Raw genomic sequence first — 15,779 nt, forward strand, 5'->3', positions numbered from 1 at the left:
GGGCTTGTGGAAATTCAAATGCCCGCACACTTAAAGTTCTTGCTAACATCTGAGTTTGCTGAATAAATCATGGCTTCCTGTTGCTAAGTTGTTCCTTAGCAGGAAAAAAAAGCCTTGCTGTTCGAAACGTTTATTCTTGACATTTTGTTGCACACACAAAACATTCATTCTGTGTATAAAGGGTCCTGCAGGATGCCTTCATAAAAAAAATAAACAAATAAAATGATGTTGGTGTTTTAGAGTAACTGATAATTTATTGCACAATTTAAATCGGATGCATACATAAAAAAATCCCTCTTCACTTATTTAGTAGAAGCACAAATGTTTTACTGACACACAGTATTCTATAACCATGGGGTTTCGGGCACCATTTAATAATCAATTCAATTAACATTACTTAATTACTAATTAATGTCAAAAGAACATTTTAAAAAGTGTTACAATGATTGTAGATTACAACAAAAAGTTCTATGGTTTATTATACAATGTGGACTAATCACATCAGTTTGTGTGTAAATCTTAAACAATTTTAAAGAAAATAATAAAGTAAATTTACAACAGTAGAGTATTTCATGTAAAAGAATAGTAACTACTGTATAATAAACAAAGGTTTTAAGCCACAGCAAGAGCAAATTAATTAAATATATTTAAAAACCCACTCCTAATGAAAAATTTTGCATTTTTCTCATGATGGAGGACTAAGAAAATTAAGTTTAAAATTGTATTTCTGAGTATTTCTTTGTTCAAATCCATGTGGAGCAGACAATGCAGTTGGAAAAAGCTTGTGGCAGTGATGTGAAGCTACAATGGTAAGCCACAAATTCCCTGCTCTGCTCCAGCTACTGGGAAAGCACGTATACAGATGGATGATGGGATGTGGGTTTTCTCCATTCCAATGGTTCCACCCACAACTCAGAGGAGAATTTCTAATAAACTTCTGCTGCCCTGCAGAAACTTTGTCCTGAAAAACTACAGGTTTTTAGACTTTGGCTAAAAATAAAATAATTTTGGTTGAAAGATAGGGAAGGATTTTACAATAGCTCAAAAGATGATTGGAGTGGGACTTTAAAACAAATGGGGAAAGAGCAAGAGTTTCTGTTTCATGTTTTGTGCAATGTTCCTGTTAAATTCTCCTGAAATTCTGCCGTCACTAGCTTTATACTGTCACTTTTTTAATGACTCGCTCGTTCTCCATAAGAACTTGTTTCCCATCCTCCCTCTCTTCTCGTTTAGTTTCTCTCTTCTGTCTTGTCAGAAGGTAAAACACCACAACACCTGCAACCACTGCAAAGCTGAGAGCCAGAACCACAAGTCCCAAATTCAGCAGGTGAGATGTTCCCTCCTTGGAATGATTGAGGAGGTCCCACAGACCCACAGCTATACAGCTGAGTCCAATGAGGGTTCCCCAAAAGCCAAAGGCCAGCATGCAGGATCCACAGGACAGTTCCACGCCTCCGGTTACTACAGTGATGCCCGCCACCGAGACAACGCCACTCGGCAGGTTCACTGCCTCGGGGTGACTTTTGAAAGAGACAGTGGAGGTGATGTCTGCTAGCGCTGAAGGATTTAGGGTTTCCATGGTTGTTGTCATCGCTGCTTTTTCTTGTATGGACAATTCTTTTACTCCTACAACACAACACATGGCACTTAGAAAAGGGCAAAGTGTATTTTGGTATTTTTAACATGATTTATTTCTAGATTGACTATCTGTAAAAGACTTTTACAAAATGAGACAAATATTAGGTGTTTAAGTTAAGTTGTTGGTGTAAAACAAATATTTGAAAGATGGAAAAATACTAATAAAAATACTTTTGAGACATAAATAAGTTTTTGGATAGAGTAAAATGTATCACTTACCAGGGAATGGGGAGCTTAGCTGTCAGGAGATGCGGTCTGGTGGAGGCCCCTTGGATTCATCAATGCAGTTAATTTGTCTCTACACTTTCTTTGTAAATGAAAGTTCAAGGCTCCTTCTGCGCCTTTCTCTGGACTGTGGATGCAGAAATGTGAGCAGACTCTCAAGTTCTTCTCTCACTTTTATTGCCTGCTCGAAGTCTCACTGGATGGTGGACCTCAGTCATCAAGATTGTGGCCATAGTTTGTTTGTTCCTGTCTTTCCTTGTGTTTAGAAGGAAGCTCACGTCTGTCATTATGCGTCATTATGACCCATTAACCGATATTTATCTGGAAACAACTCCCTTCCTCTTTTCCTCTTGCTTTCAGTCTTAAAACCTTAGTTGGGTGCCACCAAGGCATTGTTTGGGTCAAGAACAGTTTTTTTCCCCTCCTTAACAGCATTGTCCACTTCAGCATTCCAATGTTGAATGTGGTGTGGTATACACATTCTTTCCTCTATGCTCTTACATTTAATACTTCAGGTTTGAAAATTACATAAATAAACAAACTAAGCTGCCTTTAAATCAAACATCTCATAAATTCATCAGGTGATGATCTATCAGCCGTTTTACTGCCAATGCTGGAGCACAGGTAAAGCCTGACCATTATTAGGGTATAATCCAGCTCGGTCATTAGATCTGTTGTCATTGGCGTAATTGCAGATTAAATGCTTTTCTTTTAGATAAATGTCTACTTTTTTTGAGCATAAACCTTCATGCATGTTTTTTGGGTGCCCTGCCATGTTATTTCTTCCTTGAGCCTGGCAAAGTCAGAGAGGTTGAAGTGATCAAAGACATGCTGTTTACGTTGCACGTTTCTTTGCAGGAGGGAGATTATTTCAGAAGTGGCTACAGATCCTTGCTCATTCCAGCCAAGCAATTAGTTCAGACCAGGGTCCAGGTCACATGTTAGGATCTCGGCAATGGAGAGGAGGTAATTCTTTTGGCCGTTGCACTTACAGGATGAAGATGATGATAATTGGCTAAGCGTACAGGGCGGAGTGGAGATAATCCTAGAGATTGACTCAAAGAGCAAATTTAAAAAGCAAAATTTGTTTTTAAGGAAAAATAAAAGGGCAGACTTATTATCTTAATGTATGAACGTCAGTCTGATAATACTGAACTGAATGAAGCTTCCCTTTTTTGTGGCTTTATTTCCTCTATTGCTGAATTTCGCTATTATATTTACTCGTAGTTGCCCAAAAGGATACTAAGAAATATTGGAAATTTATTTTCAAGAAAAAATAGGTTTTATCGTTTCAAAAATGGGTAGTAAGTATGCTGTTTTGGTGTCCCGACAACAAAAATATAAATTCTGAGAAACTATAGGAATGCTAATGATTGTTTACGTGTGTGTGTGTGTGTGTGTGTGTGTGTGTGTGTGTGTGTGTGTGTGTGTGAGAGAGAGAGAGAGAAAGAGTGTGCACAATTATCCGCAAAGATAATGACCTGGGGTATTTCCATCTTAATGTCCCCAGACCTGAAGGGTTAATAAACTTTGACAGATGGGATCCAGAAGAAAAGGTCAGCGGTCACTGAAATAGCAAACATAATGGTGTTAATGAACAAGATCTAAGTTTTCATTGGGATTAAGTGGTTTTTGGGTACTTCTTAGTTTTATAAATGGGATTGTCTCTCTTCAAAAGCTAAGCTTGTATAGTAAAGTAGAAATGTGTAAACTTGTTTTCAATGTTTGTTTTTTTTTGCCATTCATTAAGGGAAAGAAAAGTAATATTTTGTTCTCAGGAATTGAAATCTACCTTACTTGTTCTTTTAGGTGGCTCAACTCGTGGATACAAACTACTAAGTCATGTCCTAATAAAAATGATATCTCTCGCCCTTGAAAACTCTTGGTTTCCAGGTTATCTCTAAAACCATTGGCTGCTGTTCCTGGTGTTACTCACTTGTTGCTTTAATGCATATCTGTGTAATGAGATTTTCAACTTTTATGTAAAATTATCCTTAACAAAAGCCACATCCTTTTCCATTGTGAGGATGCAGCCTTCATGATTTCCTTAATGGGAAGTTAGAATCTAAACATATCAAATCCATCTTCATGTGACACTGATTGGACTGACATTACTAGATCTTGTTCTTTTTTTTTTGCATGATTCAGTGTTGTTCAAACTCAGAGATGATGTGGCCGTCTGTACTGAGACTATTCTTTAGAGTTGGGACAGGACTCTATATTTCTACCATTTCATACATGGAAACACTGTAGAACAGTACCAAACCTGAAAGAGAAAATGCATATGCCTGGTTCATTTTGGTCAAACACTCATCCACTGTAAATCCTGCTTTAACAGAATTAACCCAGTCAACTCCTGTAGAGATGTCTCTCACCGGCTTCCTTATCCCTCACTGTGCGAAAGCTGAGACAAACACTCAGCCCTCCAAACTCCTCTGCACACACGGCTCACAGGTAAGGTCTCTTACACTCCAGTTTTGCTGAATATTGTCAGTAAAGTTGAAGTGATGTATGATATTTTCATTGCAGCAACTTTCAGGAACTTGAACAGGAAGACCTAAAAAAGATAAGAGGGCCATTCAAAGCACACTTTGGGCAGACAAAATAAATATTGTGGTAAGAATAACAGAGTGCCTGCAAGGGTCAGGTGGAAAATACTTTGACAATACTGACAGGTTACCAAGCCAGTGAGAGCCACTGCAATGGGAAATACCACCAGCAGCGCCATTTCAAAGGAGATCCTGGAGGACCTGAAGCTTAGCACCAAGTTTACAGAGACTGAGATCTGCCAGTGGTACGAGAACTTTCAGAAGCAGTGTCCGACAGGACGCATCACACCAGAAGAGTTTGAAGAGATCTACACCCGCTTCTTCCCTGAAGCTGACGCCAAGGGCTACGCTCGACACGTGTTTCGCTCCTTTGACACCAACGATGATGGGACTCTGGACTTCAAGGAGTACATCATCGCACTGCACATGACCTCCACCGGGAAAACCACTCGCAAACTCGAGTGGGCCTTCTCGCTTTTTGATGTGGACAAGAACGGCTACATCTCCAAGACGGAGGTGAAGGAGATCTGCCAGGTGAGGGCAAAACCACAATTAACTTTAGCTATGGAAGTGTACAAAGTTTGTTAAAGTTAACTCTTCTTTTTATTGTGTTTGTGACAAAAAGAGAGTTAATTTGACAGAGTCAAGTATAAAACAATTTTTTGTGCAGTTTTCTGCAGTTTGTCACAGTATTTTTGTTTTTAGTGCTCTGCCTCAACTTTGATGCTGTGGAAATGAGCTAGGTCCTCCTGGTATGTAGGTCTCAGTCATGCTTTCCTGTCTCATTAGCTGATAATCTCTGTCATTAAAGGTTTAGACTATCTAGACGGTCTTGTTGTTTAGCAAAGCTGCCCTTGAACTCCACCACCAGAGGATCCATCCAGTGTCCTTTAATTCAACTTCTTGTTTTCACTCAAAAGCTTTTGAACCGGAACACGATAGATGTCATTCATTGTTTTAAACCATCAGTCCGATGGAGTTTACAGAAGTTCCCAACATTTGGTTTTAAGACAAATAATAAAAATTTCTAAGAGGTTTAGAAGGGATCAGCCGAGAATCCAGCCTGAATGGTAATTGGATTTATTACTCAGCCAACTGGTCTGAGTACAAAAGCGTTATCTTTATCCTTGTAGCATGAAATAACAACAATTTAACGCATTTAGGTTTAGATGTTCACAGATTTAAACACAAAGAGATATTTAGTGGTCCGTAAACCAAAGAGAAAGGGGAAAATTGTCTTCTATTTATGGGTTGAACGTAGTAGAGGAGAGTGACAGGAGAGTTACAGGAGAAACAACTATTTCAGAGATCACAAGGTTATGTCTAGGTTGCAGGTCTGCAAGCTCGTCGTTGGAGCTATAGACACCAGAAGATCAGAGCTGCAAAACTGAAGGAAAGCCCCAGAGAGGGGAGCTGACATCTCAGCGTTTGGCCCGTGGCCTGAGTCTTGGCACTAATCCATGTTAATCTAAGTGTCTTAAATGCGGGAGATGAGTGCTTCTTTTCTGAAAGGGACATGCGCTAAAAGACCTAAAGCACAATCTATTTTTTTTTTTTCATTTTAAGTGGCCAATTGCATATTGACTCTTGAAAATAAAAGGTGTCCCAAAATACATGGTCCATGTCAAGTTTTTATATGGTCAATCTGCATTTTAGGACGTCACCTGCTGATGGAACCAGGAATGGAAAGAGAGACTGACAGAAGAAGAGTAAAAAAGGAAAAGGCTTTAGCTTTAAGTTGGGGTGCAGTTTGTGCCACACTTATATACCCACCAGATTTCTGCACATAAACTAAAGAAGGCAGCAAGTTTTTTGTTTTTATTCTACTTAAAATTTCATTCGATTTGACATATTTATGCCTCTTATGTGATCCGTGTCTGTTGATCCAAACGTGGTTCATGAGAAAAACGATGCGGTGTATTGATATGTATTCTTCCCAACCCCCTCTTAGGCCATATTTAAGCTAATCCCCCCAGAAGAACAGAAGAAGTTGCCAGAGGATGAGAACACACCCGAGAAACGAGCCAACAAGCTTTGGGCTTTTTTTGATAAAAAAGACAATGGTAAGAAAAAGCACATGCACACATGCACCATGTGAAAAAAGTAGGCATATTTTCAATAACAGGCTTTACAGTTAAGCCACTAGGACTCTTTAGGAAAAATTTGTCATTTTAAACCAATTGACTTAACCCTATTAAGAAGATATATTCAAACAATTTGAAAAAGCAAACACTTTTTTTTACCTGATAAAAATTGAACCTGTTGTTCAATTTTAGGTTTTCAATTTCATATGTGTTTAGACACAAAAGCTAAAAACATTTTAACATTAAAAAGGTAGAAAATCTTTCAATGATTTGAATCCTGAGCAACAAAAGTGGATCATTTTGAATTTTATTTATAAAAACCATAGTACTTTTATTTGAAAGCTTGTATAAATATATTATGTTATCAATCAGTTTATAATTTTATAAACAAATATAAATGTTAAATATTTTTATTTCTCAGATTAGAAAATTCAAAAATACTCAAATAAGGAACTTGCTGTTGAAATATTTGTGTTTGATTACACGTTTAAACAGCATCTAAGCTGCATAGAAACAGTGTTGAGAGTTTAAATACAGTTTTAGAAACATTTCACATCAATTTTTATTCAAGAAACGTCTTTAATTATAAAAGCATCAGATGTCCGAACACACTCTTGTATAAAAGCCTTTATTTTGTTTTTTAAGAGTCAATATTGTTTATTCTCATTTAGCACATAGAAAAGTAATAATTGGTTTCTCTAATTAAAAACTAAAATTACTTTACCTACAGTGACAACGCAAATCTGGGATAAACTTCTTTAAAAATCATGTTAAACTTGAATTATTGTTTTTTAAAGCATCTTTACCAAAGACAAATATTTCTGCCATCCAGAAAAACCTACCATTTTGATTGTTTCTAAATGTTTTAAACTTACTGTAACCACTAAGTAGCAATCTTGCAATGATTCTATTGTACTATAGAACTATGGCAGAACAAAATATAACCTTAAATAACAACAACGCCTGCACTTCCTTGTATATTGATGCAGTTTTTCTTAGTAGTTTTCTGGATTTACTATTGAACGGAAATTAAACGTTATTTCCTTGCACTTCTGTTCACAGAAAAAACGCATTTTGAATGAATTTATTTTCTTTTCTTTTTTTTTGTCTTGATAGAACGACTGGCTGAAGGAGAGTTCATAAAAGGAGTGATAGAAAATGAGACCGCCATGCGTCTAATCCACTATGAACCGTTAAAACACTAAAGTCATCCCGTATTTTGTTTCTTTCGATTCATTAATTGTGAAGCTGGATCCATTCTGGTTTGGGTTTTATTTTTCCTTTGGCTTCTAAGGTCCAGTTTTCAGATTAATCCGTTCCTTTTGTGTCTTGGATTCACCTAACCTAACAGTACAATTGTTAGTTGTGCATTATTGTTTGTTATTGGACTCACGTAAAAAAGAGGCTGATAGCTGTTTCTGCATTTTGTAGTGAAATAAGTCTGCCAAAAATAATACTTTTAGCGAATAAGTTTTTGTTAAACTATGGAAAATACCATTCTGTATACATCATAAATGTGTCAAAAAGCATCTATGTAGTAAGTAATCAGTTATACAAGAATGTAACTTATTTTCTAGCTGGACATGGATTTGTACAAGCTATGAAATTCCTAACTGAAGTTGCACCTCCAGGTTTTATTCACATTTGTTGTACAGTAAAATAAAGGTTTTCTCATACATCTGTTGTTTGGAAATCAACTTATTTATTTTCTTTGCAAAGTACTCTTTGACCCAGAAACATACTTCATGCTTTAATGCTCGTGGATGACAAAAATGGTGCTTTAGGTTTTAAGTTTTCAATTGTATTAATCCCTGACAGTAAATCCAGGATTATCTCAAAAGTGTAAACTGCAAATATTAAAGGTGAAACTTTAGACATAATTATCTGTAAAAACTGAAATCACACGTCTGATTTCTTCACGGTGGGGTGTTTTCGTGGTGTCCGTGTTGAAGCACGCTGTGCAGTCGTGAATGGATCTTTTCCTTTACCAACTTTCATTCTGACCCCCTCACCCCTCTGCTCCCCACCCCTTCACATTGCTCCTCCCCATGCCTCCCCTCCTTCCATCCAACTCAGGATTACGGGTTCACACATAATCTTCTGTTCAACATGAGAGAGCAGACTTTCCAAAATCTCTGTAATCTTTTTATCTCTATGGGTTTGTCTGTGTTTCTCTGCAGAAAAAAACACTGCTGGGCGCTTCTGGTGTGCATGCGCTGCTTCAGAATCAAGCATCTATTGCAACTTTGTCATTTAAAAGGAAGAGTATCAAACACAGATGTTAAATCAACTTTAAAGAAAGTAAATTCCATCTGGAATTCAACAATCTATGACATGAGTGGATCATTTAATATGACATTTGAGTTAAATATGAGAATTTTTTGTTTACATTTACATACAGAACAATATAATAGCCTTTACACCATGAGGCACAGAAAAATACACAGAAAACATGCACATATGCATGTGGGCATGATCTATGCATCAGTCTCAACTTTTGATATGTGAAAATTAAACCAGCATCCAACCACAGCAGGGGCATCCCATAAATTCATCCAACTTCTTCCAGTTTAAAGTTCTTTTGACTCTTTTCATGCAGCCTATCCTCTAACAAGGTGAATCGTGTCGCTCGATGGCCTCCCCTATTTCATCTCTCTCCCTTTCACAGTCCTCACATCCCTCTGGTCCGCAGCCCCCCACTAAAACCAGCGTTGGTACGTCCCCGTTCTCCACTCTGGCTATGTCACCGTTTGGTGTCCACGCCACGTCAATCATGCCATCTGAGCAGTGCAGCAAGCCGCTGACGGAGTAGAGTCCACCCCCGGGCACCACCTCATCGTAGGACGGTGCAGTATTGTTAGCTCTCGTTTCATCCAAGCGGAGTCTCTGTCTGCGGCGAAGCTCAATGATGGTCTTGGTGTAGGAGTTGAGAGTGACCACAGCTGCTCCCATGCAGCAGCTGAAGGAGACCCAGGCAAGACTGAGAGGAAGAAAAACAAAGTTGTAACAGCATCTATAAGCTAGAAAGGTGGAGGCTATCATTGCATCAACCTACGCAAATGACCACCCATAGTCCCATGACTGAGGCCTCCAGTCTTTAGGCCCCACAATGACTGTCATCTGAAAGACTGTGGTGAACATCATATGTGCCACCATTCCAAGAAGACCTACAGCAAAGATGAAAAAAAGAAACAAAGCACCGAGAAGCTAGAATAAACTTTCAAAAGTCGATTTTGAGATGACAGATATTAGACCAAAGGGTGGACTCACCTGAGAGCACAGTACAAATGGCTGCATAGGCATTAATTTTTAGAGCATGCATCTCTTTGTGGGAGCAGAGGAAATCCAGCCACATAAGCAGGAAGCCCATCCCCAGCAATCCAATGTATGTAAACTCGGACACAACTGACAGCCAAAGCACACCTACAGAATGTTCAAACAGGTCTCTATTTATTACTAATATGGACGCTACGAGCAAATTATAAAGAAAAACGCACCCCTTACCTTGTGTTTCCCCTGGAGTTAAATCTATAAAGCTGCGACACACCTCTCCTGTGGAACACAGATACATTTTTTTAAATCAAAGTTTTATCCACAGCTTTATTCCTTGAACGTTACCTTTGTCTGTCTGAAACGTATTGGAGGCAGGCTTTCTGTGGTGTGTGCTCTCACCATCATTCTGTTTCTCACAGCTTTCCCAGAAGCCTGTGTGGAAGTATCTGAAGGCAAACTTGTCTTCTCCTGTCTCCCAAATGTAGTGAACTGCATTAGCTAGCTGCCTTTGGCGGATTTTGGCCAGTTCATCTCTTCTGGCTGGAGACAGTGTTTGGTTGAAGGGGTTCTGGGTTGGGCTCTCTGTATAGAAAAAAAACACGAAAGGATAAGAAAGAAAAAATAATTTAATATACAATACTTATATATACAATACTTTAAACCCTATTTTTGCAACTTTATTTCTAAAAATGTAAGTAGTTTTCCTTTTACATATGAAGTGTTCTTTTTCTTAGCCTTGATAGACTACATGTGAATGTAGTCTTAGACAAAACACTTGACCCGACGTTGCTCCTGCTGCACTGGGTAACCTTTCCTTAACACCATTTGGAACAAAGGGCTAAGAGAAATACCTCCATTCTCCATTCCTGCTCAATCAAGTACACAGTTTCTGGAGACGTAGACATCAGATACTTTGAGGACACCTGAGTCAAACACACTTTTACTTCAAAGGGAGTCACCAATCAGGCCATTAGGAATGTTTATGGACTCTGATAGGAAGCTGGAGTGTATTTTGGCATCCATGACCCAGCCAAGATTCGAACAAGGGGCTTCCTACTGTGCAAATGTCATGCTACATGCAGCCCCACAAACAAATCATTATGAATAATTTGGAAACAGCTTTTACTTCTGGAAGAATAATGCTTTCTTTCAGGAAAACTCTTTTAAAGAAGCAGAATCTACAAACATATGTCTTTTAAAACAGATTTTTATCATAGCTAAGCATGTTAACACATTAAAACTGGGAGCAGTAAACTATGCATGGCCTCTATTATTATAAATTTTAGAGCAAAGGTATATCATGTGATTCAAATAATAATAACACCTTTCATATTACACTTTTTACCCATTTTATATGTTTTAAATCAAACAGATACCCCAGACATGTGAGCAAATTACTCTTGTCAGCAGCTGTCTGACTCAAAACTTGAGAGTTAAAATGTGGAAACACAATTCCTGTGTCTGTGCAACTTCAGATGCAACTTTTTGACAACTTCAAAATAAAATGAAAGAAAAGGAAAAGCTCCAGATATGCAGACACATCACTTTTAATAATCAATTTTCCGAAATCGATTATGTGTAAAACGAATAACCTCTTGTTTTTAGATATTACAAACAAAAACATTTCACACAGTCACACTCAAATTTTGCTTTACAGGCTTTAAAGTTAGTAGAACTTTAGATCATGCAGTGTAAACAACATTAAAACTCTGTTTAAATATCTCCCCTTTAGATTAAGCCAGAATGCACATACTGTAAACACCTCTGCATGTTTGTTTAAAGAAAACCCGAGAGGAGGTCCATCTGAGAGTGGGACCAGGAAAATTAGCACCAAACAAACTTGCATCACCTTTCAGGTGAGAATTGTTATGTATACCAGTCACATGTGACCTCTTCAGCGTGGCATCCCAGAGCCACGTGCTTTTTAGGAGTCAGGTTTTCCATCAATGTGCATCAGTACAGGTAGATCTTTTATAAACACGAGCATAAAGTAGTGACCAAAGTAATCTCATTATGGATTAAGCAAAATACAAAGAACAAAGGGCGTCAGTCTCTGGAAGCCACTATGACACCCAGCAGATTAGTACTAAGCCACAATGAGGTCCACCAGTCCGTCAGCGAGGTTCTGACAGAAACAGATTAAAAACAAGAACAAAGACTTTCTGAGGGCTGTCAATCCACCCAATCGGATTAGTTCCAGGTGTTGCTTGTTATAGAGACACTGTAAAGATTAGGAATTTCATCTCTTGTGTAATAAAGTTCAGCAGTCAAGGAGGATGATTTTTTTGATAGAAGTCAGAATTGCAGGACTGCATTTTTTAAAATGTTTATGTTGACAATTTTATAACATTCTGCTGGATTGTCTGTCATTATTAATCACTTTATTGAACAAATCTTTACCTCTTGATCTCTCATAACAGAATCCAACGTTGAATAAAAACAACTTGTGGGTGATGAATAAAATGTACTTAAACTGTAAGTGCTTTAGTTGCAGGAAAAAGGAATAAATTAACTCTTTCCACAAAAAAAGATATTACTAGCCTAAAAATTCAAATAAGCCAATATTTAGTCAAAATTTTTAAGGAAAAGGGAAAGGTTTGTGCTTTTAGGATGTAAAAACAGCTGTTTGCCCAATTTTTCAACGTATTTTTCCCCAAGATGGTTTCCAAAAGTTTGATTATGCAGAAATCTCTGCCTGAATGTGTTGCAACAGAAAATAGGATCAACCAATACAGAGATAGTCTCGATTTATTGCTGCTAAGTTTCCTCCATGTATGGCTTCATTTATAAGATGACAGTAGCATAACATAAAAAAAACCTTTTTAGGGGGAAGCTCGCTTTTATGTTTCTTGGAGTTAATCAATATGGAAGTTACAGTGATTGCCCTTAATTTCCCCTTTAGTCTTACTGCAACCACGATTGACAGGGTGTTGGCTTTCCACATGTTGTTGTTATTTTTTGAAAGGACATTATTCAAGGGGGCTTTGACTTTTCTGCAGTTAGGCAACTCTTAAAAAGTGGAATGAGCCCCAAAAAAGCCTTTATCCTCTCTATTTTTAAACAACTTCCTCCGACATAAACTTTGTCCTTGCTTTTAATTTTATTTGCCCTCATTTTTACTTTAAACGCTGTGAGTTTTTATTTATTTATTGTAAATGTTTTTTTTTTTTCTTGTTGTGACAGTTGTTTCATCCATGCAGGGGTTTACCGTAGTAAATTTCATTGTAAAGTTCCTTTATAAATGAAGATTTTAAAAGTAAGGATTTGCGTAACAAATCACTATTTTTAAAATAGAAACTGAATTATATGTTGAAATTAAGAATGCATTATACTCTTTTTTTCATCATGTTTAATATCTGGTTGTTGTTGGATCAAGAAGAAACACTGATGGTTAGCTGATTTGATGAAAAACATTTGAGATAAAGCTAAAGTTTGGATGAGTGATGAACTCTGAATAGGTCTTATAGCAGTGCACATTAAAAAATTAGCTAGTTTGTATAAAATTTGTTTTTTTTAAACCAAAAACCTTTGTGTGAGCCGCAGTCTCCTTGTAAAAGCAGTAAAACAAACTGAAATAGGAGGGCTCAAATGCTGAAGCTCTGCTTTGTACCTGTGGTGTAAGGCTCGCTGTTGTTCTGGCCACAGTTCTTCATTTTGACGGGTGAGAGGCAGAGGGGCTTGACCACCTTGTGAGTCCCTTCACACCAGTAGGAGGTGGACAGAGCCAGGATGGAGAGCGCCAGGGCCAGAGTGGTCAGAGACAGGGAGAGCAGGGAGCGAGAGCGGCGGGACATGTGCTCCAGCATGGCCACGCAGAAGAAGAGGAGGCTAACGGAGGACAGATGGGACAGAGCGCACGTGGACAAGACAAATGGGATGGGATGCCGTCTTTGGTGCGGTTTGCAAAGCTGCTGAGCTTCCAGCTTTAAATGCAGAGAAGTTGAGAAGCTGAGAAAAGGGACACTGATAAATGTGATGGGAGGTTAGAGATGAGAGGAGGCCGGGTAAGATGCTCTGCAGCTGAAAGGACAACTGGAACAAAGAACAGATGGTTTAGATGAGTGAAACAGAAAATGAAGTGCAGAGAGCTGACACTTGAATGTGTTGTATCGCCACAAATCCTCTTAAACAAATATGCTGGGTCTTTTAATTTGGAATAAGTGAACTAAGAGCTGCTGATAGATTGTTTCATTTAAAGAAAAACAAGACAAATCTTCTTAGTAAAGGGGAGACATTCATCCTGAATGGCTCAGTCCTTAAACAGAAATCTAACCATCAAGTAGAAGATGAGAGTTTCTAATTCAGTCCCTGTCTGAGGTCACACAAGTCTTTAGCAATGGGAGCCACTTTACTCATTTTGCCTTATAAGCGTTTAAAATTTCCACGACCTCTCCTGCTGACCTTCAATTGTTTCTGAGAAAATACTAAACAGATGAGGAAAAAAAGAGGGGAAAAACCAAACTTACTTTTTGACATTATGGATGAGCCACAGTCCAAACCAAAAGCATTTAACTGATAATCCCTGAAAATCTACTTTAATCTCTGTTCGTGTGTGTTAGTTGTACTTTAGTGTGAAATGCAACGTGGCCATGCGTCCCCTCATGCAATGTCCCTTTGACAGCCCAGTGCTCCTGAAAGACAACACAGCGCTTTAAGCATCCGCACAAACAAAAGCTCCCATGGATGTCAACGACAACAAAGCTGTAAAGCAGAACGTCAAGTCAAACCGCCGAAAATATCGATTCATGATATAAATAAATATTATGTGTTTTATTGGCTGATTATCAGCCACTTTATTTTTTTAATGTATTTCAGTGGTGGTGTTATCTTGTTCATTTAAAACAAGAGCAAATTAGCTTTTTAAGGTTTACGTACGTGATCTATAATTAATTTCAATGCTTTTGTATTTACATCCTCTGTTTAATGTTAATACTGTTAACTTTATCACAAGAGAAAAATAAGTGTCTTTTTATACATTTTATTATTCAAATATAAAGGTAAAAAAATATAATTTAATACATTTAAACATATTTAAAATAAACATTTTTTTAAATTTTAAATTGTCCAAAAAGTCTTATTTTTAGAACGTTAAAATTCTGATGTTTTCAAATTTGCTCATCATTTTGACATTTTTTATGTAGGGTCAATGAAAACAAATCTATTTGTGGTTTTGGCTGGTTTTACATACACCAAAGGCATTTTCCAACAACATCAATGAACCTATTACTTAATCCGACATAAATCATATATTTTCTCTCCGTTTTGCTTATAAACCTGAGTACAGCTCAGTTTTTTTGATGTTAGTGTTCAAACAACATATAGACTTTTATTGAACAACTACATAAATTGATGTACCCATCATAAATGAAAACAAAACGTATTGAAATAAGGCAGTTTCTCCAGCTACATTGTAAATCTGATTCGACAAATTGCTCTCACCTACCATTATGAAGCATCTACTGTCCTGAAACACTTCCATCCATCACTTGCTGCTGTCCTGTGATCCTCAATCCTCCGTTTTGGTAGCGGAGCTTTTAATAAAAAAGCTCCTTATGAGTTTGAGTGCACTTGCTCCATCTTGACTTGACCGTTTCTCCTCTCTGGTCATGGATATCCTCTGTATTTCACAGGTTTCTCTCCTGCCTGCCGAGCAGCACCTTCTCTGCTCCCCTCGACCCTGTAATCCTCCTGGCCAATAGACGGATGGATGGAGATGTGAAGTGATGGCGTGACGGAGAGTCTGCCTCCACGCCAATCTACTCTCTTTTCTGTCTTTCTTGGGAATTTGTGTCAAATACCCATCCTGAATAATGTAATCCCTCTTAAGTCCATCTGTTACTGTAGTGCCCCCCCTCTGTCCGTCTGCCCCTTTCAGAGGTGCTTCCCTCCTGACAACTTTTCACTGTACAAACTGGAAACCAGCTTATATATAATCAAAATGCCTCTTGATAAGGAGGTTTAACAAAAAGCTTTTATTTTGAAATATTTTTGCCAAAATAGCGAGATCTCA

General features: G+C 37.9%; 2 protein-coding genes and 1 long non-coding RNA gene across 4 annotated transcripts; 1 reads left to right on the forward strand and 2 right to left on the reverse strand.

Annotated features, from left to right (window-relative positions):
- Positions 1-114: 114 nt before the first annotated feature.
- Positions 115-2,275, reverse strand: LOC101166494. The gene is made up of 2 exons (XR_910264.3): positions 1,858-2,275; positions 115-1,626 (listed from the first exon to the last, which is right to left on the reverse strand). It is a non-coding gene; the product is annotated as an uncharacterized LOC101166494 (long non-coding RNA).
- Positions 2,276-4,209: 1,934 nt separating this feature from the next.
- LOC101165915 (visinin-like) lies at positions 4,210-8,174 on the forward strand. The gene is made up of 4 exons (XM_020710257.1): positions 4,210-4,317; positions 4,393-4,946; positions 6,364-6,475; positions 7,613-8,174. Exons 2-4 carry the CDS (start codon positions 4,566-4,568, stop codon positions 7,699-7,701), a joined length of 582 nt encoding a protein of 193 aa, XP_020565916.1. The 5' UTR covers positions 4,210-4,317; positions 4,393-4,565; the 3' UTR covers positions 7,702-8,174.
- Positions 8,175-8,773: 599 nt separating this feature from the next.
- On the reverse strand, positions 8,774-15,729 carry LOC101166162 (germ cell-specific gene 1-like protein). Of its 2 annotated transcripts, XM_011485392.2 has the most exons (8): positions 15,213-15,729; positions 14,236-14,400; positions 13,380-13,801; positions 10,169-10,351; positions 10,001-10,048; positions 9,767-9,919; positions 9,552-9,663; positions 8,774-9,476 (listed from the first exon to the last, which is right to left on the reverse strand). In XM_011485392.2, exons 3-8 carry the CDS (start codon positions 13,573-13,575, stop codon positions 9,104-9,106), a joined length of 1,065 nt encoding a protein of 354 aa, XP_011483694.1. In that variant the 5' UTR covers positions 13,576-13,801; positions 14,236-14,400; positions 15,213-15,729; the 3' UTR covers positions 8,774-9,103. The 2 variants fall into 2 exon arrangements, with proteins under 2 accessions (XP_011483694.1, XP_004078236.2); XM_004078188.3 differs by having other exon boundaries at positions 13,380-14,400.
- Positions 15,730-15,779: the final 50 nt, after the last annotated feature.

This window comes from Oryzias latipes, chromosome 16 (assembly GCF_002234675.1).
Source record: "Oryzias latipes chromosome 16, ASM223467v1".
Classification (NCBI taxonomy): Eukaryota; Metazoa; Chordata; class Actinopteri; order Beloniformes; family Adrianichthyidae; genus Oryzias; species Oryzias latipes.

Bases quoted from the DNA above. Each gene is read 5' to 3' on its own strand.
- LOC101166162 (XM_011485392.2), bottom strand. From the start codon at position 13,575: ATGCTGGAGCACATGTCCCGCCGCTCTCGCTCCCTGCTCTCCCTGTCT. The intron at 9,920-10,000 runs GTAAGGGGTGCG...AACATTCTGTAG, and splicing joins AACTCCAGGGGAAACACAAG to GTGTGCTTTGGCTGTCAGTT. The intron at 9,477-9,551 runs GTAGGTTGATGC...TCTTCCTCTCAG, and splicing joins GACTATGGGTGGTCATTTGC to TCTTGCCTGGGTCTCCTTCA.
- LOC101165915 (XM_020710257.1), top strand. From the start codon at position 4,566: ATGGGAAATACCACCAGCAGCGCCATTTCAAAGGAGATCCTGGAGGAC. The intron at 4,947-6,363 runs GTGAGGGCAAAA...ACCCCCTCTTAG, and splicing joins AGGTGAAGGAGATCTGCCAG to GCCATATTTAAGCTAATCCC. The intron at 6,476-7,612 runs GTAAGAAAAAGC...TTGTCTTGATAG, and splicing joins TTTTGATAAAAAAGACAATG to AACGACTGGCTGAAGGAGAG.